The sequence below is a fragment of the Phalacrocorax carbo genome, chromosome 23 (genome assembly GCF_963921805.1).
Source record: "Phalacrocorax carbo chromosome 23, bPhaCar2.1, whole genome shotgun sequence".
Lineage (NCBI taxonomy): Eukaryota > Metazoa > Chordata > Aves > Suliformes > Phalacrocoracidae > Phalacrocorax > Phalacrocorax carbo.
In genome coordinates, this window is record NC_087535.1 from 5,211,216 (window position 1) to 5,233,566 (window position 22,351).

The window sequence follows — 22,351 nt, forward strand, 5'->3', positions numbered from 1 at the left end:
GAGGCTCCCCTCGCCCCCGGGGCCCGCAGCTCCACTGCCCCGACACCCCGCAGCTCCCCGGTGCCCCCGGGGTACCCCGCGGCCGGCCCCGCTCCGCCCGCCCGCCGTAAAAGTGAAGCCCCGAGGGGAAGCCGTGACCCCGACGTGATTCGAACACGCAGCCTTCTGATCTGGAGTCAGACGCGCTACCGTTGCGCCACGAGGTCTGGGCTGCAGCACCCACGGCCCGCCTGTAAGAGCCTGCGCGCCGCCCCGCGCATGCGCGACACGGAGACACCTCCCACGGCCGGGCCTGGCTTGGCCTAACCGCCGCCGCGGGGCCTGCCCGCCGCCCCGGGACTCCCCCGCACCCCATCCCGGTGGCGGCGAACCAGGCCGCAGCCCCTCACACCAAACCGGCTTTCAAGCCGCCCGCCCGCCTCGCTGGGCCACGCCCCCCCATGGGGTGTACCACCGCCCGGGGAGGGGCTCCCCCCGCGCCACCTGGCAGGGCCCACCTGAGCCCTTCCGCCCCGGCGCGAACGCACCACCCCCCCTCCATCCCCGCCACCTTTGGTCCGTCCCAGCCGCGGCACCCCCCGGTTTAAAGGGCCCGGCCCCGAGAGAGGGAGTCCTGTTACATGCGCTGAGTTGGGCCGGGCGGCCGCCCTCAGCTGGAGCGCTGCCCATGGCCGGCAGCGGTAGAGCGGTGCCTGTGTTACCCTGCGGTACGCCTTTGCTGCCTGTTTCAGTGCGCATCTGTTGGTGTTCATACAATTTTGACTGCGCTTGCGAGTGTCACCTTATTTTATATCTGCAGTCACCTGAGGACTTGGGAACCTTGTTGTTACTTATCAATATCTAAAGGGCGGGTGTCAGGAGGATGGGGCCAGACTCTTTTCAGTGGTGCCCAACGACAGGCCAAGGGGCCACGGGCACAAGTTGGAACACAGAAAGTTCCACCTCAATATGAGAAGAAAACGCTTCCCTGTGCGGGTGCCAGAGCAGGGGCACAGGCTGCCCAGAGGGGCTGTGGGGTCCCTTCCCTGGAGACATTCACCCCCCGCCTGGACGCGGCCCTGTGCCCCTGCTCTGGGGGTGCCTGCTCCAGCAGGGGTGGGACGGGGTGAGCTCCAGAGGGCCCTTCCAACCCCCACCAGTCTGGGATTCTGGGATTCTGTGAACCCATCCCAACAGCTGCTGTATTAAATAGAGCTGTCGCCACTGGATTTTACTGCGGCTTCTGCCAGGAACCTGCTCCGTGTGCGTGCAAGCGGATGACTTTGCAGCGCAACTCTCTAGCTGTGCACAGGGCTCGGTGGGAAAAGAGCGGGGTGAGGGATGTCCGTCTCCCCCCCGCCTCTGCCCATCTCCCACCACAGCCACACCAAACCCACCTCCCCCTCTCCCCCCCAGCCCCGCTCAGGGCCGCAAGCAGCGCACCCGAAATGAAGCCCATCTCTCAGCGGGGTATTGTAAAGCCGGTTTATTACAGCAGCTGCCGTAGCTGCTTCCCCACATGCTTTTACAGTCGGTCTGGGAAAGTGCTTGCTCCAAGTGCAGACGGAGAGATGTACAAACGACCCGCAACGGCATGCTGCTTCCGAACGCAGGGCCATGGCTGTCCCGAACGTTAACCAGCCCGAGACAGATCAATAGGCGAGTCTCTCAGTGCAAACCACAGTCATGATATGCATCTATAATTTATAGCACAATCTTGTAAACTAGATAGGTTACAGCAGAAGCCGTCAGGCTCGGTGTATTTACAGCTCCAGGATACCTGGCAAGCATTAAAAGGAAATGGTCTCCACCGCCTCCGCTCGGCAGAGGTTTGCTGATCCCTTCCCACGGTGCTCCCTGAGGACGCAGCGCCGGCTGGGATGCTCCTGCACCCCCAGGAGCTGCCCCAGCATTCGTACCCCCGAGGAGGGCAGGGAGCAGCTGGGGAAATGCCCCCCGGGCCCAGATCCTGCTGCAGGGCTGCTGAGGAGGGGGAACATCCCGGGAGACGATGGATATTTTAAGAAAACCCTCCAGGAAAATGCTGCTCTGCCCCAGCTCCCTTCCCTCGCACTGAATTACCCGGCCAGCGTTGCTCATTAGCGTGTAGCCTGATAATTACTCAGACAAATGTGTTTTTCCACCTGACTTCAAAAGCCTTTGGCTGTGAGTCTTACTGATATCCCAGGAATGGAAGGCATTGTTGTGGGGCTGATTTATGGTTTAAGTACCACTGTGCTCTTACCCGCATTGATCGCATCGCCGAACACTGGTAATCTGTATTACGGGGTCTTTTGAAGAACCAGCTCAGAAAAGGAGGAAGCTTGTCATATACCAAAAACCCTGATCTCCAAATGTCTATAAAATCCATACTCTAAAAATTCTTATAAATGTTTTCTCTAGTGTAGGAAATACAATAGGAAGCAATCTGCTCTGTGCGTAGATACGTGCGCTCATTTACAAATGCCACGCTTATTTTCTCAAACGTACGGTATGAGAGAGGACGCCTGCCTTGCTGGAGATGCTCATTTGCCATCCGCCAGCACGCAAGGCTGACCTGGTCTTCTGTCTCTCCAAAGTAGAGAAGAAGTCATTTACTGGCATCATGAAAACAGACTAAAAATAGCCGGTTTCTATGGCTACTGGGGCTGGGAACTCCTGAGGAACATGTCTGGATAGGTCCCTTCATGATGAAATCCAGACACTGGGATAAAAGAAAAGGACAATAAAAAGAGGTTTAATGCTTTGATCCTCGTTAGGCAACATGAGGGAGATGCTGCCAGGACGGTTCATTGCCTTTCCCTCTGCTTGGTCGTTGCACGCTTCTGCAGTGATCGATACGGGTTTATTGGGGGGGAATTAGGCAAATTTATTGCATCGAGCAAAATCCCGAAGCAAACACTTAAATTTAAGCAGGGCTTTGTTGGGTCAGGGCTTCCTTAGCACCCACCCGCTATAAGCCTGTCTTTGCATCCTTGTGCTTGTTTATGTGCTTTTGCATAGGGATGGGGCTGAGACACATTTAGGAGAAATCTGGGAGTGCTGGCATCCAGTCCGAGCTTGTCCCTGTGTATTCAATACTTTTGTAGCCACCTCGGCATACATGCTGTCTCTCTGGATTTACCTCGGCAAAAAATGAAGGTTGAATTTGACCCGTATCTTTACACTTGTAATAAACTCCAGAGCAGTGATTAATCCCTAGGGGTTTAAGTCTGTGAGTGCATTAATCGGGGGACTGTGCAAAAATGAAGCGACATTCAAGGAACACGCGTTGCGTTTCACCAACTTTTTTGTTGTTGTTGTTGTTGTTTTCCCAAAGATCAATCCAAAGGTCCTCGCCAAGGACAGCACTGGGGCTGCAAACCCTGAACTCGGGAAGCTGTGCTGATGTGCAAAAATAGGAACAGAACAAGGTCAGCATTTTCCCGAAACGACGTGTGCTTCCCCGTGCCCACCTGGGCTGCCTGAAAATGCCTGCATTTTGTCCTCCGAGTAAGCTTCTGAAAAACGCCAGGTTTTGGGGCAGCCACAGAGATGGGTTGTTTTTTGAACTGTGGGAAGACAGACGCACCAGGAGGTGAGCAGCCATGGACCGGGAGGATCGAGCCTGACTGTGACCTGCAGATTTTATCAGGCTGCCGGAGGTACTTCCCTGTGCAATCCCCCAGCGCTGCTTAGCAGGAGGGCAGCGGGTCAGCAGGGGAACGTCGAGTAGCTGGAAGAAAATCCTGCCCGCGTGAGGAAGAAAGGGTGGTTTTGATCAGGTGATTTCTGCCAAAAAAAAAGGTGCTTTTCTCTTGGTTACCACCTGGGATGCAGACATTGCCCTGCCTGTAGCAAACAGAGCACTCGTCTAAAATCCAACGCACTACATCAAGCTGATGCTTGCGGGGGGTTTGGGAGGAAGCTGTCCATCCTGCTGCAGAGTCTCTGCCTCAGGATCACCGGGGTTATTTTTCTGGTCCTTTTTCACATCTCCAGCAAAACCTTTAGGAATGTGTTACAAGATGAGAGTTCAAGCTGCAGCTTTTTTTCTTGGCTTGCCTCCTATAATTTGTGCGCGTACCCTTCCGGCTCACTGCACAAACATTTCTTCATCTGAAAGCAGCGCAGAGCAAGCTCCCCTGGCAGGACCACCTCCGCCACCAGCCCGTCTGCCGATGGAGGCTGTGCCCCGCGCCCCCGCACACACATGTTTTGGTCCCCAACTCGGCTATTGTCATGCAAATAAACATCTGTAGGCTCTCTCGCTCCCAAGTAAGCCAATATTTACAAAAGGGGCTACACTGCCTATCTTGGAAGTGAGCCTAAGGCAACGCTTTGGTTATTTTGATCAGTAAAACTGTTTTTTCCTGACACTCCGGCATCAGCTCCAGACCCTGAACCCTTGGTACAGGCAGCTCCTCATTTCACACGATGTTACTTCTCCATACCCAGGGCTGGTGCGCCGATGTCGCTGGCTGCTGCCAGCTTCGCTCCAGCACTTTGGCACTGGAGGAAAAGCTCGGGGTGCACGGGAAGGGGCTGAGCTGCAGGACTCACCCCGCCAAAGCCCTGGCTGGGACGTGGCCTGGGCAGACACCGGCTGCAGCCTGCGGCGAGAGGGGCCTCCCTCCTCCGTGCATCCCCCCATCCGCTTCAAGGGAAGTTGGATGCTTTCCTTAGTGTAATAGTATTAAAGAAGGATTATTGCGGGTGGGAACAAACGCATCTTTTGGGGGCACCACTCTCCTCCTCCTGAGGAGGGACGGAGGTGGAGGGTCCCTCCATAAACCCTGGGAACCCGCAGTACAGATAAGGCTTGTGTTGTAACGGGGGATTTGCAGAGAGCCCGGCTGTGCACTGAGCCAGCTCTGTAACGCAGAGGACAAGTTACGTGTCGCATGCTTCTACTGCGCTCTTTACCCCAAGGACGCACATGAGCAGCTAGGACACGGGCCATTTTGCAGCCTCAGCTTCGGGCTCACTGCTCAGCCGTGGGGGGTCCCTGCGTCTCCTTTCCTCTCTCCAGAAGATGGAAAAGCCTCGGAAAAGCGCTTGGAAACCACTGGGCAGAGAGGACCAGCTTATAGCTCATTGCCACTGACGTTAGTAAGATTTATCTACTACAGTATCGCTCAGGTCTGGTTGCTTCTGGAGTAGAGAAGCGAAAGCCGGGTGGAAGAGTCAAAGGCAGGGTGTCTGTCGCTGGGGAGGGCAAGAGGAAATCCTGAACAACAAGCAAAGTCCTAGTTTATAAAAATACCAGGGGTTGTGCAAACATGGGGGAGAGAGAGAGAGAGGGAGAGAGTGTTTGTACTGTGACAAGAGCTGTCACCTTCCCAGCCTTCGCAGGCTCAGAAGCATACGCTGCCCTATTAAAATGCTGCCACTGGAAAGAGAGAAAAAAACAAACCTGTTTGCTTTTGCCCACTGCAGATTTGTCAGTGGAAGCTGGCTGGGCGGCTCGGAGGGGCGAGCAGCGCGGGGCTCAGCTCTTGGCAGGTTTGCTACAGAAAAGCGCCAGGCTGGAGTCTGGTGGGAAACAATGTGCAGATGAAAGGACCTTCAGCCATAAATCTAGAGGTCAAGTCATTATGATGGGGGAATCAGAAAGCACCACGAGCCATTTATGAACACAATAGAGGTCAATCCAGGAGCAAACCATTTTGCTCAGAGCCGTGGTGGAAAACAGATTGTTGCTTTGAGAGCTACATCCATCCAGGGAGGTGGGGAGTTCTCTTCAAAAATAACTGTAGCTCGAGCGCTTTAACATTGATACTGCACTTGGTTCATTTATTGTCTTTTCGAATGCATATATGGTGAGCGTGGGTGAATGTCTGCCTGTCTCAGTTGTATGTGCTACATAAACCCATGGCTTGGGAACCCCTTACTGGAGACACAGGGGAAACCTGAGCAGGCACAGAGGTGCCGCACACGTCCGGCGCGCAGCGAGCGCTGAGGGTGCGCAGGGCGCGTGTGCACGGCGCGTGCGGTGTGTGCATAGCGTGGGCACCGTGTACAGCGCGTGCAAAGTGTGTGCATGGTGCGTGCATAGCGTGTGCGCCGTGTACAGTGCGTGCATAGCGTGTGCACAGTGCGTGCATAGCGTGTGCGCCGTGTACAGCACGTGCATAGCGTGTGCACGGCGCGTGCATAGCGTGGGCGCCGTGTACAGCACGTGCATAGTGTGTGCACGGTGCGTGCATAGCGTGTGCGCCGTGTACAGCACGTGCATAGTGTGTGCACGGTGTGTGCATCATCTACTCTGTATGCACAGCACGCACAGTGCAAGCACAGCGCGAACATGGTGTGTTTGCAGGAGAGCTCCCAGCTCATCCCAGAGCAGCCTGCGGGACGCCTGCCACAACTGGGAGCGCCTGAAGCACCAGCCTCATCTCCAGGGCTGCTCTCAGTGCAATGCCGAGCCTTCACGTAGGCACGAAATCTTGGGGCGGCCGTTAGCGGCACATCTTTAACTGCCAAACCATGATGGATCTGCAATTCAAGAGGCTTAGCAGCGAAGGTTACACAGTAATGAACTGGGCCAACCCCCTGCAACCCCAGAGCAATAATTTAGCTTCTGTAAAGCCTGAGTGAGTGAAGCTGCCCATGATTTTCCCCAAACCTCTGCTTTTGACAGTCTCCCTGGAGCGTGTACCCACAGCCAGAACAGCCCCAGCTCTCCAAGCTGCCCTGACAAGGGTGATCCCTGCTCAAATCATTATTAGCAGGGACCCAGCTCATGTACCCCCAGGCATGGGGGACCTTCAACGAAGCCAAAATGTGGGTGCATCAGCATTAACCTCAAACACCCTCAGTGCTGTGGCGAAGCAGCTCCTCATGCACTGCCTAAGTAAAAGGTTGATGCAGCCCCAGAGGTCCCAGAGGAGACCTTACAGCCGGCACTAACCACAGTGTTTTCCACCGATCTGTGCAAGCCAGGCTGAAATCTGCTGAGCTCGATGGTGACAAATGACAGGGGAGCTGGACCACTCTCCTGGCGGGCCCCTCGCAGGGCACCTCACGTGCCCTCTCCCGTGCTGCAGCCTGGAGCCCAGATGGGACGTACCCAGCTGGGAACGCTGCCCCAGGGCTGCACCGCTGGATTCCCCAGCTCACATCATTTGGGCTTAAAGAGGGGAAAAAGTAAAGTGCTCCGAGCCTCCTGATCCTGGGGTCTGACACACGGAGACCATGCACGGTCTGTGCCCCTGTGCCCGGTCCCGGCTGGCTGCCACCTCCGAGCTGGCTCCGAGCAGCCCATCCCACACCAGTCAGCTGCTTCCCACCGCAGCCCGGACAACAGGCACCCAGCAGAGAGGATTTAAAGCTCCTCAGCTGCACCTCGTGTTATTGGTGCTCCTGGACAGGCTCAGGTTTTTGTGCTAAATCCTTTGGATAAGAAGATAAAATAATAGCTGTGTTGGTTCTGGATGTTGGCTGAGCCAACAAATCTCCTCCGAAGGGGAGCTGTCAGTGGCACATACAGCTCTGTTTGCCCAGTGCAAATCCAGTCTGGGAGCACTGGGCAAACCTTGGAAAGGTCGAGCCAGTTAATCACGGTGCGGCGGGGGGAGGATTTGTTCTCCGAGTGTGCTCATCCCCTGCAGCGGGGGCTCCTCAGGGGTGTCAATCTCCTCAAGTCAACATCCCCCTGCACTGATGGGCAGCGGGCACAGCTGCCTCTGAGTGTTTACCCTTTCCAAGGGGCTGTCCCTGCTGCTTTCCAGCACCGCTTGTAAACGGGAGCACTGGGGCCATTGCAGCTGCTGGTGCCTGAAATGGGATCTCGAATACCGGGTCCATTCAGGGATGGGGAACCTGGCACCAAGACCCAAGCACCGGTCCCCAAACCCTGGGGTTCCCTGGCTCACAGACCCTCCCTGGCTGTCCAGCATGCAGAGCCCAGGGCTGTTTGGAGGGTATCTGAGCAGGCATCCCTGTCTGAGATGCCTCCAGGAAGGCACTGCATGCAGGGAGCTCCCGTATGGCTTCAGTGGTGGGTGGGAAGGACAAACAGACAGAGTGGAGCAGAGAGAGGGACCGTGCAGATGGCCATGCCACGCAAAGCAGATGCTCGACCACCACAGGAGGAGATGGTGGCAGGAGCAGGTCTAACCCTGCGGGTTAGACCCACCCAGGCTCAGGGGGTCTCCATATGGAGAAGGGAAACACAGTATGGAAGAATAAAAGTATTTCTGCTCTGGAGGACACATTTGTGCTAGAAACGTCCCTGGAGTGAATCTCAGGTGCCCCAAGCTCAGGGATTTTGGCCTATTTGCCAAAAAAAGACCAACCTCCCACTGAGCGTCAAGGCTCAGGTGTGCAGGGGGTGGGGGTCAGGCACCAAGGTGTCTCCCCACATGGTGTGGGAGCCCCCAGTCTGCACGGGTCACACAGGGAGCGGTGTCTGAGCAGGGTCGGTGTGTCTGCTGTCTCCAAAACGCTCTGGTGCGCTGCACCTGCAGGACCAGGCAGGGCAGAGGCATGGAGAATGGCTTCTTGGGGTCACAGAGATTTGCTTTGGACAGACTTTAGAAAAAAAAACCAAACCCAAAACCAGCTTGTTTTTGCATTCAGCCAATTCTGCAGCAGTAGGACAACTTACCAGCCAGGGCCAGCCTCTCCGGCACTATGACTTCAGGAAGGACAAGGTCTGGCCTCGGCTTTTGAAAACCCCTTCAGGGTCTGTCTGTTGAGACTTGCTGGAGCAAGGGCAGGTTGGCTCGCCCAGGAGGGAAACCTCTACCCCGCTAGGATGCAGGGTCCCTCTGACACTGGCTGCTTGGGTCCCGAGGGCTCAGCACCCAGCCGGGCTAAGGGTCCAGGCAGAATTGCTGCAGCACCTGGATAACATCCACAGCATCTGCTTCTGCCTCTCGGCAAGGTCATTCCCGTGCTTCGGCTCTCCCCTGGCCACGCAAGTATCTGGGAAGAGGGAGGGGAGAGAAAATGAGAGAAGCTGCACACATTTATGTGTTAGAGCAGATTAACCAGCTCCCTCCACGCTCTTCCCAGCCTGCTGCTGCTATCAATGAGCAAAACCATTGCTCAGCCCCAGGGCTCCCCTTCCCCCACCAAGCACCATCCCAGGCACATCGGCTCGGCCAAGCAGCCCCCCAGCCCCCTGAGACACCCCGAGACAGTGCAGGCAGAGGGGGATGCCCAGGGCCCAGATGGTCAGCGGAGAGGCGAGAATAAAGGAGGCAGCAATCGTCCCCCCGGCAGTCCCAGCATACCGATGGGAAGGGGACGGAGTCCCAGGGCATGGCTCGGCAGGGCACACGCACAAGTCTGCTCCTCACACCGCTGTCTCCTGCTCTGCGCTCGACTCTTCTTTCTTCCTCTTCATCTTGCAGAAGCCATGGAGCCCGCAGAAGCAAGCAAAGGTGAACTGGGGCATCACCTGGAGCAGGAGAGGCGTGGAAGCACCCCCAGAGACCTGATGGGGACAGGGAGAGGAGTCAGGGCAGCTCCTGCAGGTGCATGGGGGATGCACAGGCAGGACGGAGGGCGTAGGACAGATCCCCAGAATCACAAAACTGGAACATCACCCTGCATGGGCACACATCTCCCTTCCCCCTCCTTCCCCGCATCTGAGGCCCCCAGCCACGCACTCCCAAATTCCCAGCGAAAGACAAGGAGATTAAAACTCCCCCCTCCCCAAGCCCCTCTCCTCGAAGCAGTGAACAATCGGGACAGACGTGGGGACAGCTTGCAGCGCCTAATGCATATTCGAGGGCCCGGGAGGTGAGGTGCCCTGGGAGTGCCCCGGCGCAGAGGCAGCACCAGCGGTTATGGCACAATGAGGCACAGCTGAGAGCAGAGTTCACTCTCTTTGTGTCCGTTTTCAAGGGATAAAATAATGCCCCAAAGCACAGCCCACATTATGGCCCAACAGCTGCAAAATGTAATTATGTAAATGAAAGGCTGTTGTTCTTTTTTTTTTAAATAAATAACAAATACTCGCAGAAATACTGTCTGAAGTTAAACATTTATTTGCTCCCTTCTTCAATTTTTAGCTTTTGTACAGCTTGCAGATATCCAGCTCTACCTCTGCCCCAGAAGAGGCAGTGCTGGTGCTTGATGGGAGCCGTGCCCAGCCCGCACAGCGTCGCACTGCCCAGCAAGACCTGTCCTCGCCACCACAACTGTGCCATCCTCCAGCCGTGCAGAGAGCAGCGGCACTGCAGCACCCACAGCATGGTCACTGCCTGGAGCATCCTGCGGTGCCTGGACTCGGCATTTGCTCCCCATCAGCACCAGCACAGACAGGGAACATGTCGGGGCCTCAGTTTACCCATCTGTGAAATGGGCACAATGCTCAAGGTGTTGGAGGACCAAGTGGAAATCTCAGTGTAGGAGGTACTGTCACCTCCCGAAGCTCACAGCCACTGAGAGTAGCAAGCAAAGAGTGACACCCCCCAACAGCCAGGCACTGCTGAAAGCCCCCAGCCCGCTGCCTGCAGCCTTGGCAGAGTTTGGAGCAGCCCTAATTCACAGCAGGGACAGCTGTGAGAAAATTAACCACAGGGGAAAAAGCCAAAGCAGGTGGGGCCCACGGACCCCCATCTCTACACGCTCTTCACCAGCAGTGATGTTGCAGGGGGGTGATGCCACATCCCTGCCTTCCCGCTTTCCCTTTTTCCAAGGGGCCCAAGCTGCAGCACAAAGTGAAACGCAGCAGCGAGAGGCATCCCATTTAATTCACTTCTGCTGCTGCCCCCCTCCCCAGCCATCTGGGTACCTGTCTACTAGCTCCCAAATTAAATAAGGCTACCTCTGGAGCTCACAAATAATGACAACAGGCTCTTTAATGAGTCTCCTGTTCTGAATGGCTTCTCAGCATAGCGGCAGGTCTCCGCGTCTCTCTTTGTGCTGCTGCTTTTTGTTACCAGCCTGAGAATAGGATTTTGGAGGGAATGGCTGGTGTGGAGGGGCTGTGTGGGGGCCAGCCCGCTGGGCTGGGGGGCCGCTCACCTCCCGGCCCCTGCGCCCTCCCGGCTTTGCCCAGCTTCAGCTGGAGCGGAGCAAACCCACTGCCGGCGGGGAAGGGACAATGGGAAGGGAGAAGCCTTTGGGAGCCAGCACCCCAGTTTGGCACGCTGGGTCTGAGCCGGCACTGCCAAACTCAGACTTGGCAAACGCCTCCCTCGCCCGCGCAGGACTCCCACCCTCCCACCCAGTGCTGGCCCCGCTCCTCCGGATTAACCAGGCAAACACGTCGGCACCAGACCTCCCAGGCAGCCTGGGCTGAGCAGCTCTCGGTCCCCGCGGATGCCCGTCCCCGCTGCCCCATGCCACCCCACATCCCCCCCCGTGCCCTGCCTGGCCGTCCCCCCTTGCAGACACAAAGCCACCCCGAGAGCCTGGGCGGTCCGGCTGGGACCCCAGCGTCCATTAGGGAGCTATTGATATATTTAGAGGAGCTTGTAACGCGGAGGCTTTTCAGGCTGACCCTCTGCCTCCCATTCAGGCAGCAGACAATGATGAATGAGCCCTGGAGAATAGAGGCAGCCCAGCTGAGGCTGACGCTCCTGTTCTTCTTGAAAAGGTAGAAAAAGGATCCTGAAGGAGCAAGGAATAATTAAAAAATAAATGAACTGGCTTGGGCAGTGATGACAGAAGCCCTGCTTGATTTGCAAGGGCTGGGCATGCTTCACAGACCCATGCTGCCCTTTCTATTCAAGGGAGAAGATCCTTTGGATAAAACTCCACTGCAGCAGAGAAAATGCGAGGAGCATTAAAAATGTAAAGCTAGAGAATTCTCTTTAGTCAACTGCATAACCTCGGGCCGTGTTTGTCACTGTCACAGTGATGAATTGGGAGCTGTCTGAAATCAGCATGCTCACTTTAATAATGTCACTTTCCCTGAGCCCTAAAAAATGTCTTTCTGAACCAGCTGGACAGAGTCTATTCCTTAGCCCAGCAATTACCCATTTCCCCGGGCTTCACTGGGCAAGCCGGGCAGCTCACACCAGCACGGCTGGCAGCTGAAACGGGACAGCTTCAGGCGGGGAGGTCCTGGGCAGGGGGAGCCGGGGGTGCGGGCAGGGGTGCAGGCAGGGCTGGGGCGTGAGGGCTGGAGATGCTGCCTTGGGCACCAGCTCGGCACAGCCTTGCTGCGGGGATGGCCTGGGGCTGCCAGGTGACACCAGTGGCTGCTGGAGCCAGGAAGGTGTCCTCAGGCACCAGGCGCTTTCGTTTCGGCTCATTTTCTTACTCTGCCCCAGCTTTTCTATTTCTGAGAAACACCGTTGAATTAACTTTCAGCTAGTTGGCTGGAAAAAAACAACATTAATTTTTGCATTTTAAACCCTGAATTTCAAAGCTGCCTTTTGCCGCCAGCGCGTTGTTTTTTTCCTGAGAAATGGGATCATTTGCAATGGAAATTGGTCCCATATTTTTGCAGGGAACCAAATGGAATGAAATCATTTGTAATGAAATGTAGAAAAGTTCCCAGAAATTTCATTTCATTTGCCTCTCATGATAGCTAGCCCGTCCACCTCTACAGCCAGGATTTTCAGGAGTGACGATTTGGGGATCACCAGCCTGGTTTTCTAACTTCTGCTGAGCAGGCACCCTTGGAAAAGCCCCCGGAGAAGCACCTGGGGCCGCAGCGCTGTGCTCACGGGACTTGCAGAGACTTTCTTCTGAAGCATGGCAGCTCCGTGCGACGCAGACGCTCCCTGCACGGGGGGAGCCTCGCCTGGCACTTTCAGCCCTTTCTTTTTTAAGCATCAGAGATGCAGGTCCCACATCCCCAGGGCTCTCTGCGCCTGTCCCTGAGGGGACACAACCCCTTTCCCACACTCCCTGTCCCCCTCCTCCTCACAGCCACAGGATCCATCCAATTTAGCTATTTTTCAGCCAAGCTTTCAAAACCATTATTTCCTAGGGTTGCTTCCCCCCACACACACCAAACCTTGGACATTTCGCTGCTTACAACCAGACCTAAGATAAAACCAACTTCAAAGCAGTTTCTATAATGAGCAGCAGTGCATTAGAAACCCAACAACAGAGGAGACGAGACCGGGATAAAACTAACCTGAAAAGAAGCACCATCCCTTTAAGGAGAGATAATGAACAGAGAAGCTGTTGCTTGGCATGTTTGCAGAGAATCGCTAATTAAAACATCGCTTCTGTAAAGTATGCTGATCCCATTGATTCTTCCCCCCACACAGTTAATTTGCTGCTAGGAAGGCAAAGTCGCAAGGGTCCTCATTATAAAAATTTCACTGGCTGCAGCTAATGGTTGTAATTAATAGGTGCAATAAATTTCAAATGGGCAGCCAGGGTGTTCATTAGCTGTGGGCTGACTCAGCACCGGTGGCCTCACCAGTTACTAAATAACCCATTTCCAAGCAGACGGGAGGAGGAAGGTGCTCTGTGGCACAACCGGCGCATCTGTAATTCCCCACCGAGAGCAGAGCTGAATAAATAATTCCCGGCAAGTCCCGGATTTGTCTCTTTTTGTCCCGTTGGTGAATTGTCCGTGCAAACCTCCTCCAGGTCTCAGCCGCCTAACTGGGGGCAGGTTTTCTCAAAAGCGCTGGTGCAGCCAAGTGACGTGGATTTCGTGTGGGATCAGCACTCGAGGAATTGAACCCTCTCATGCAAAGGGCATGTAAATACCCAACGATAATATCACATAGCCAGGCACGGATCAAACCCTGGGGAAGCCGCTTGTGCAAAGCACAGACCCACACGTGGGTGGGTCTGCCTGTTGGGGACGTGGGCTGCAGCGTGATTTTTAATGCTCTGGTCTTTCTCTGGGCATCCTGCACAAGGGCTGAGGTTTAAAATCTCCCTGGGCTCCTGCTGAGCATCATCCCCTCCGTAGGAGGTCTCAGTGCCGCAGCCCCGTGTGTGCACCAACCCTCCCGGGGGCTGGGTGCTGCTGGTGAGGCACTGGGCGTCCCGCTGTGTCCCATTAGGGCTGGGTGTCATCACAGCTTTGATTAAAAATCCTGGCTTTTCAGTTCATTATTATCTGGCTGTATTTAAAATATTAATAACTGGCACTCTCTCCCCAAGTTATCTCCTGGGACGAGCATCCATGGGGCCAAGCGACCCAGCAAGAAGCTGGTGCTGCCTCTGCTGCTCTGCCAGTGCACCATCAACACTGCAAGGAGGCAAACCCCATCCCGAGCCCTGCGCGGGCAGCGACCCCATCCCGTGTGCTGTGAGGTGGGAAGCAACCCCTGCTCGCCCCGGCAGTATTCGGGAGCCGGTGCCCTGTGCACGACCCAGGTAACCCTCGCATTCCTGAAGCCAAAATTAGGGCTGTTGCCACAAGGGTTGTCTGGGGGCCGATATGGCAGCGTGGGGGCTCTGTGTCGGGGCACGCGGCTGCAATTTCCCCTCCCCGCAGGGCAGCGCAGGACAAGCCTGTGCCTCTCCCACCGGCAGCTTTGGAATACGGGAGCTCCACACCCAGCTCCTGGAGGAAGCCAGGGACGGTGGATGCCTCACTCATAAATGGCAGTTATTATCTGTAATTAGCAGCTTGTCCTGCTCTGCACATTTCCTTCCTGGAGCTCAGGAAGGCCCAGGGACTGCTGGGGGGGTCCAACTGCTCCAGCATCTTTGCCAGGCACCTTTGGAGATGGAGCTGCCTGGCAGTACCGTGCAGCAGCTCTTCCTCAAGCTCGCTTCTCTGGACCAGGGATGGGGTTTCAATAGCTGCCTTTTTAAAAATAGACGTGTGCCTGAGTCCTCTGAGATGCCTTGAAAATGCCAATCTCATCTTCTGTTTTATTTAATGCTGGGAATGTTTTATAAGCACAGCAGCTGAGGGGTTCTGCTTTGCCTGGCCCTGGACGTGGGCAGTAATCGCTGCCGCACGGGGCCGCAGGCAGAGGCTGCGCTAATTGAAAGGTGACTTGGAGCTGCTGCTGGGAGCTGGATGCCGGACAAGCCGAGAGCTCACCTGGCGCTGGCAGCATCTTCTCTCCGTGATGGACCTTTTCCAGGGGTCTCTGCCAATACCTTCTGCATGGCAGGGCTTTCATAGAAACACTTGTCCCGTGCATGTCTCCCCCCTCGCCTCCCGCAAGCCCCGGTCAGGTGTACCCCTGAGGATCAAACAGGCTGAAAACCACAAGTCAAATCTCGCTGCTTAAGCCCTTGTGCATTGCCAGGGAGTACTGGAGCTGGACAAACAAGGGCAAGGGAGAAAGAGATTGGGCAGAAAGCCGCCTGCCCTGGCTCCTGACCACCAGACACCCCAACCAATGTGCCCACTCGCTTTCCTCCTGGCCCGGCTGCTCTTCAGCACAGAACCGCAGAAACACATAGGCTCGTGCTCCCTCCGTTTCTTTCCTGCTTAGTGCCTGCCTTGCTAAAAGAAAAATCAATAGCATAAAGGGTAGTGAGAGCAAGTATCAGGGGTGGAGTATCTCGTCAGCGTAGTGCAGACAGGCTGCCAATAATCCTGCTCTGAGCCGCTTTGCCCAACAGCCACCGAAATATTAATGGGGACCGCTGCCGCTCCAGCATCCCTCTGCAGTCTCTTGATGAGCGGCAATTGCCGCTCAGAGAGGGAGTCTGTGCCCCAGCACCTCTGCTCCCCGATAGCTCTTTCCCCCAGTGCTTGTGGGAGTGCATGCAGTGATGCCCCTGGCTTTGCCCCCCTCGGGGAGCCACCGCAGCGCAGCCCCCACTGACCCACCGGGAGCGGAGTGATGAGCTGCTGCTCATTACTTCCCCAGCCCAGTGTTCTGGGTTGCAACAAAGCGAATGGCAAAAAATGGGGCCTCTTGTGTATTTTTGGTTAATTTGCCCTGATCTCCCCTTCTTGGCGGTTAGTGGCACCCTTGCTCCGCGCTCCCCATCCCCGGCCTTGCGCCAGGTCCGGAGCAGCCCCGGGGCGGGAGCGGCAGGGCCAAGCCATGCGTGTCCGCCGCAGGGACGGGCCCTGCTCGGCGTGAATGGCTCAGGGCGGCCATTGTCATGGGTGAATTTTCTGAATGAGCAAATCCTCATTAAAAAATAATTAAAACAGCCTGGTGAGATTGGCTTAATTCCTTTCATTTTGACTGATGGTGTTTAGTTTTGATGATTTATGTGGCACAGTCTTGCCAGCTCTCATGCTTTCATTGTTGGAACTCATGGGATTTCATGATTTTCTTCCTTCCACACCTCCTTGAGTCATGGGATTACAGCTGAATCTCAGCTTTCATTTTTTTCAATGACTATTATTTTTAAAGATGCATTCCAGCCTTGTGAAATAAACTTAAAAGCCTGACACCTAATGACTCAAAGCTCAGGAAGTGAGAAAAAAAAAAAAAACAACAGAGAAATTGCTCGCTTCCTGCTCAGTGAGGGTGGTTTGTAACCCCCGGACGTTGTTTGGGTGCTGACAGAGGTGGCAGGGTCTGTGGAGATGGGGTCTGCGGTGGTGGGTCTGTGGTGATGGGGTCTGCGGTGGTGGGTCTGCGGTGGTGGGGTCTGCGGTGGTGGGGTCTGAGGTGGTGGGGTCTGTGGTGGTGGGTCTGTGGTGGTGGGTTTGCAGAGATGGGGTCTGCGGTGGTGGGGTCTGCGGTGGTGGGGTCTGTGGTGGTGGGTTTGCAGAGATGGGGTCTGCGGTGGTGGGGTCTGCGGTGGTGGGGTCTGCGGTGGTGGGTCTGTGGTGGTGGGGTCTGCGGTGGTGGGGTCTGCGGTGATGGGGTCTGTGGTGGTGGGGTCTGCGGTGGTGGGGTCTGCGGTGGTGGGGTCTGCGGTGATGGGGTCTGTGGTGGTGGGGTCTGCGGTGGTGGGTCCGTGGTGATGGGGTCTGCGGTGGTGGGGTCTGCGGTGGTGGGGTCTGCAGCAGTGCCCTCCTCTCCTGCCCATCCAGGCCAGCTCTGCCAGGCTGCCGTGCTCAAAGACTCTGCCTTTGCATGTTTAAAAAGTGCAAATTTGCCAAGTCCCACTGTATAATTAAACCTGCCCTTTTCACGCGCTCCCGACCGCTGCCTCCCTTCCAACGTCCTCGTGGCACGGGGCTGACCCTGGCCTTCTGGGCGCTGCGGGGACGGATCCTGCCGGGTGCAAACTGGGTGGCTCCAGCTCTGAGCAACCCGCCGGGTCTGCAGCATCCCTGGAAGGGCACGGCGTGGTGGGGAGACAGGGCTGGAGGTGCCCAGGCTTTTCTCAACCCCCTGTCAGCCCCTGCTCAGGAGAGCCGACAACAGCAGAAAGGGCTCCTGCCATCACCTGGCAGACGTTTCGGTGCCGGGTTAAGACAGTGCCGAGGCCCTTGGAAATGCCCTTGGTCTCCGCCTGATGCTTTTGTTCTGCGGGCTGCAGGTGGGGATGCTTTGAACCGTGTGAGAAAAGCTCGCTACCAAAGAAAAGCAGCTCCCACCGCCCTCGCAGCCCCCTTTGCCAGCACCCGGCGCCGCTGAGCGCCCTTTCGGCTCTGAATGGGGATGGCGGCGCCTGAAAGGCCGTGCCCCCCGCCATCCCCGTCCCCCTTTGTCTCTCCCTCTGCTCACCACCCCCTGCCCCATCCATCTTGTTAAACCTTTAAGGCCCTGCAAGGCTTCAATGCCCCCTTTCACTTGTTATTTGTTACCAAATAAATATGGGTGATTAAAAAGGGATCAGGAGTCCGTGCGGTTTGCAGAGGTGCCTGGAAGGTGGAGTCCCTCCTCTGTGTAGCCCATGGCTTTTCGCCCTACATGAGTTAGGAAAAGCAATCACATAGGAATAAAAAGCCATAGACCACAGCAGAGGGCTTACCCAGGATAAGCCAGCAGTCTTTGGGGAAAGAAAAGGAAAAAGGGGAAAGAGGGAAAAATAAAAGCAGCCCCTGTCTGAGATGTCCTCCCTCCCCATGCCCAGCTGGGAGCACGACCTGCTCCATCCCTGCACAGGGACCACAGCCCCTCAGCTCAACCCTACAAAAATAGGGGAATCTCCCACCCACAACACCCCTACGGCCTCTGCCCCCATCACCTCTCAGCACCGTGGCATCGCGGGTGGTTTATCCTGGGTTACCCCGGGTGAGGAAGGAGAGAGCCAAACCTGCCATGTCTGTCCCCTCAGCAGCAGCCTGCCAGCGCGGTGGCCTGACCCCGGGAGGAGGACCCGGTGCCCTGCCTTTTCTGCTCCAAACGCTGTAATGAACTGTGATTACAGGGACAGCAGTCTGTTGCAGCAGAGGTGATGCTTAAAAGACAACACGCCATAACCTGGATCAATGGCATCTTGCCCAAACAGCAGACACTGAAATGGTTTATTTTCACTCTGCCATTGTCCTGGCCACAGCTACACCTTATCGCTGTTGGTAAGTGCTAGGTATTCCCCATCACATCTTCCTGTGCTGCTTTTAAACCTGATAAACTCTGAGTTATAAACTGGATTGGTTGCAAATGGAGCAGCACAAATTTACACCTGCAGATCAAGTGACCCTTCCCATAAAGACGACCTTGCTCTTCGGCAGCTGCTTCCCTTGCAGCATCCCACAGGGTAAATCCCTTTTGCAAGCAAGGGGGAAAGCGCTCACCGTGGGGTAAAGCTGTATCCTGTCCTGTAGCTGTTCTGTAAATCTGACCCTTAGGGCTAACGAGGGACTTGCCCACAGTCACAGAGTCGCTCAGCGGCAGAACTGGGAACAGAAAACCTTCCCTTGACCCCGCTGCCCCCGCAGCTCACCTGGCTGCAGAGGCGGATGCTCAGCGGCGAGAGGTACATCCAACAGACCTGCCTTTGTCGGCTGAGACAAAGGGCTAAAGAAAGGTCTGGCTGCAAACCCGCCTCCCACTCGCTTCCCCCGCTGCTGCCTTCCCCTGCGCCTTTTTGAAGGAGCCTCCGTCTTCGTACCTACAAAAAAGGCATCTCAGGACAAGGTGACGCATTTCATGGGGAGCAGCTGCTCCAGCAGCTCCTCCAAGAGCCAGACACAGACCTTATTCTTTAGCAAAAGCCTCTGTACCTCCCCACACCTTGGGGAGCTCCTCTGGTGGTAACAAAACTGCCCAGGTTCTCCCTGGGAAAGCACTGGCCTCTGCCTTTATTCTCTTCCCCTGCCAGGACGCCGGCTCGTTCAGCAACGGTGACTGCTAATTGCCAGGAGCTGATGAGGTCAGCTCTGCCACTGAGTCTAGGAAACTCCCTTTCTTGTTGCCCTAGCAAGAATCCTTGGGAAATTCAATGCTTCTAAAACTATACAGCAATCAGGTTTGGATGTAGGTAGGATTTTGCACCCTGCGGTTCGTAATAGCAGTGAACATGACTTTGACCTACAAACCAAACTTCTGAAGGCCACAGGTAGCCCTGAACTGGTGTTTTCCCAAGCTCTTTCCTCTTTTAACTCCTATATATGAATGACAAGAAAAAAAGGCCACTGTGCACCCCACCCTCTGATACGGTCACGCTCCCTTCCCGGCTCTTTTGCTCTGCAGGTGGCGGCCAGAGGACAGTGCACCCCACGGGCAGCCCGAGGCACCCAGCTCTGCAGGAGCACCAATTGGCCCCGGCATCATGCCCTTGGGTGCAGGCAGTTCTGCAGGCAAATTCCCCTGCGCGTGCCCGTGGGTGCTGCGTGCACGCCAGCAGCCCCGCGTGGGTCTCTGCCCCCCAGCTCCGCACCAACCCAGCCCCAGGTCCCATGGGTGAAGTAAGGAGACAGCCCCAATTTCATTGCACATTACATATTCAAGGGATAAATCTGTCGAGCCAGACTTAATGGCTCTTTGGGATATGGCCCTGTGGCTCCGCTATGGCACCCAAGACCTTCCCAAGGAGGTTGCATCCAAGGCAGGTGCCAGGCTGCTCTTCCCAGCATTGGAGCACGGGGACACGTGCCTGTCTGAGGACCGCCAGCCCAACACCACACCGCAGGGACCCGAGGACGGCCCGGAGCTGCCGGCCGAGCGCGGCTGACCTCACCTTTGGCAGCGTGGCATCCTCTCCACGGGAAGGGCACCATGCCAGCCAGCACGGGTCTTGGGATGGCAGCCACCGTGGCATGGCCCGCACCATCCTCTGCTCCCCGCGCCTCCCCGGCCCCCGCCAGCAAGACCCAGGTGCCGCAGGGATGCTCAGGGAAGCAGGTGCCCAAGCGCTGCCCAGGGCAGCCGCCCCCACCTCCTTTGAGCCCCGGCCAGCTACGTGGGGGGGGAGTAGAGGGGGTGTGTGTCTCATTTTTGAAGCCCTGATCCCTCCCTTGCCAGTTGCTCCCGCTGCCGTCCCCAGCGCGCTGTCCCCACGTCCCCGCCGAGCCTCACTGCACGGTTGCATACTTGAAATGGTTGTGCGCCGAGGGGCCGGGAGCGGAGGGAGGGAGCGGGGGGTCAGGTATTTCTCCATCCCCAGCTCTGGAGAGCCGGTAACAAAGGCGCTATTGAACTGCAGCCTCTCTGGTCTGTGAAGCAGAAACCTCTTGTATCTACTTCACTGCCTTTGATCTAACTCCCCCAGTGGGATGTATATTACTCATGTCCTGCTGCTTGGGTACTGCTGCCAGAGTGGGACGGGGGGGACAAGTCCCCACTCGTCACCCCGGGTTTGGGAAGCGTCCCGCTAGCACCGGGCAGGGGCACCCAGCGCCCGCCTCCGCTGCCGTCCTTCCCCACAGCCCCTCTGCCTTTGCCCTCCGCCCCCCAACCCCACCACCCTCCCAGACCTCAAACTTTGGGGGGATACGTGCGGGCGCCCAGCGCTGCCGTGGGCGGCTCAGCCGAGCGTAGAGGCGGGAGGAGCAGGGCTCTGCGCCTCACATTCCTCTTCTGTAATTAAAGCCGGTGCGCTGGGTGGAGGGGGAATTTCCCAAAGGGTTTTACTGGCGTCTGGACAAGGGTCGGACAATGAGAACATTTGACAGGGTGCCCAAATCCGCTGTATCTTGGATACGCTCAAAGCCTCCCCCGTGCTATTCGTCCCAGGCGCTGGTTTGCAGGAGGTGGGGGCTGTTTGGGCAGGTTGGGTGGTGGGGAAGGCGAGCGGGAGCTTGGGGAATCTCTCACAACATCCCTGCAGCCTTCACCCCGGCCAGGCTGCCCCAAAAGTGCAACAGCTTGAGCAGCACCAGCTTGCTTTGAAACCACGTCCCCACTGGGATCCTCCAGAAAATCCTGGGTAAAGGCATCAAACACACCTTAGAGACTCACTGTACTTAGAGCGGTGCTTTCAAAAGTACTTCATTGCCTTCGGCAAGCTACCTGCCTCGCTCCCCGGGGAGCCGGGGGCACTCAGGACTTAGCCCAGTTTTGCCAGTCCCGGGGGGCACTGGGATGCTGTGACAACCTGGCTGGAAACCATCCCAGCTCCCAAAAAGCACTTGAGTGCTTTTTGGAAATCTTATTTTCCTGCCTTTCCAGCTGGTTTGCAGAAAAACCCTGTGCCTGGCAGCTCCCACGGGCACCCAGAGAGGCATGTGTGGGCATCGCCTTGGAGCAGGCAGGCCCCTGGGGTGCCCACATGACAGTACCCAAAGTAAGTAAGAGTATCCAAAATTACAGCACAAGAGGAAGCCTCCCTGTAGCCAAGGGCTCTCAGCACTGCTTTGCCTCCTCCCAGGGCTCATTCCCTCCTTCCCCTGCTCCGTGCCCATGCGTTGGATGCAGGGAGAGCTGAGACATGCACAGAGCCTCTCTGGGGCTGCCTCCATCCCTGCTGTAAGGTGGAGAGAAATAATACATACCCGACAACTGAAATGAAAAGGATGGATGGACAGATGGACAAACGTAGATAATCAAGAACAGAGACCAGCCAAGCCAGGTACACCTATAGGATTTTGTTTTCCACCGAGATCCGTACTAGTTGCATCCCAAGAAGGAGCAATCAGCCTTTCTTTTAGGGGTTCATCTGCAGTCCCCCCTCCCCAGCCCCTCTCTCCCCACCACAGGCTGGGTCGTGCCCCAGGGCAGGGCAGAACCCAACTCTTGTTTAGTTTTTAAACATTACCTATTAGAACTTGGGGAGCAGTTGAAGTCAGAGTTGGGCAACGATCCATTTTGAAGCTTGTCTTGACAACTGGCTCCAGCACAGCAAGATTAGATCTACTAATCACATTTATAAGGCGCCCAGGATCATGAATTGGGTATTTGGAGAATATTTGTCATTGTAACAATGTCATTTCCCAGCCTTCAGCAGGCATTACCTTGTCCTCCAAGTCATTATGGTTGGACTTTTTGGCTTTATAGAAACATCTACTTGGGGAAGAGGAGCCTCGAATGCATTTGTTGTATCGGTGCTCTGTACAGCTAAAGGTGCACCCTGCCTGTCACTTGTACGTTCCGCAGATAAGGGAATACTGCGGTTATTTATGGATTTTAATCAGCTTTCTCATCACTTGATTTTGTATTGATAGCTGCTTTAACAAATCAAATATAACCCAAATCTTTCCAGAATGCTATATAAACCCCCCAACTCTTACAGGCAATAAAAAGGGGAGGGCAGG

The 22,351-nt window shown here is 56.1% G+C and overlaps 2 protein-coding genes and 1 non-coding gene across 5 annotated transcripts in view; all 3 read right to left on the reverse strand.

Moving 5' to 3' along the window:
* The window catches only part of KLHDC8A (kelch domain containing 8A), a 176,831-nt gene that overhangs the window by 32,499 nt on the left and 121,981 nt on the right, over window positions 1-22,351 (reverse strand). The window lies entirely within an intron of this gene.
* TRNAW-CCA (transfer RNA tryptophan (anticodon CCA)) lies at window positions 135-206 on the reverse strand. The gene has a single exon. It is a non-coding gene; the product is annotated as a tRNA-Trp (tRNA).
* On the reverse strand, window positions 5,061-20,195 carry BLACAT1 (BLACAT1 overlapping LEMD1 locus). 3 transcript variants are annotated; one of them, XM_064472019.1, is made up of 4 exons: window positions 19,840-20,195; window positions 9,201-9,403; window positions 8,570-8,889; window positions 5,061-5,166 (listed from the first exon to the last, which is right to left on the reverse strand). In XM_064472019.1, exons 1-2 carry the CDS (start codon window positions 20,188-20,190, stop codon window positions 9,263-9,265), a joined length of 492 nt encoding a protein of 163 aa, XP_064328089.1. In that variant the 5' UTR covers window positions 20,191-20,195; the 3' UTR covers window positions 5,061-5,166; window positions 8,570-8,889; window positions 9,201-9,262. The 3 variants fall into 3 exon arrangements, with proteins under 3 accessions (XP_064328089.1, XP_064328088.1, XP_064328086.1); XM_064472018.1 differs by having other exon boundaries at window positions 5,061-5,493; XM_064472016.1 differs by having other exon boundaries at window positions 5,061-8,889.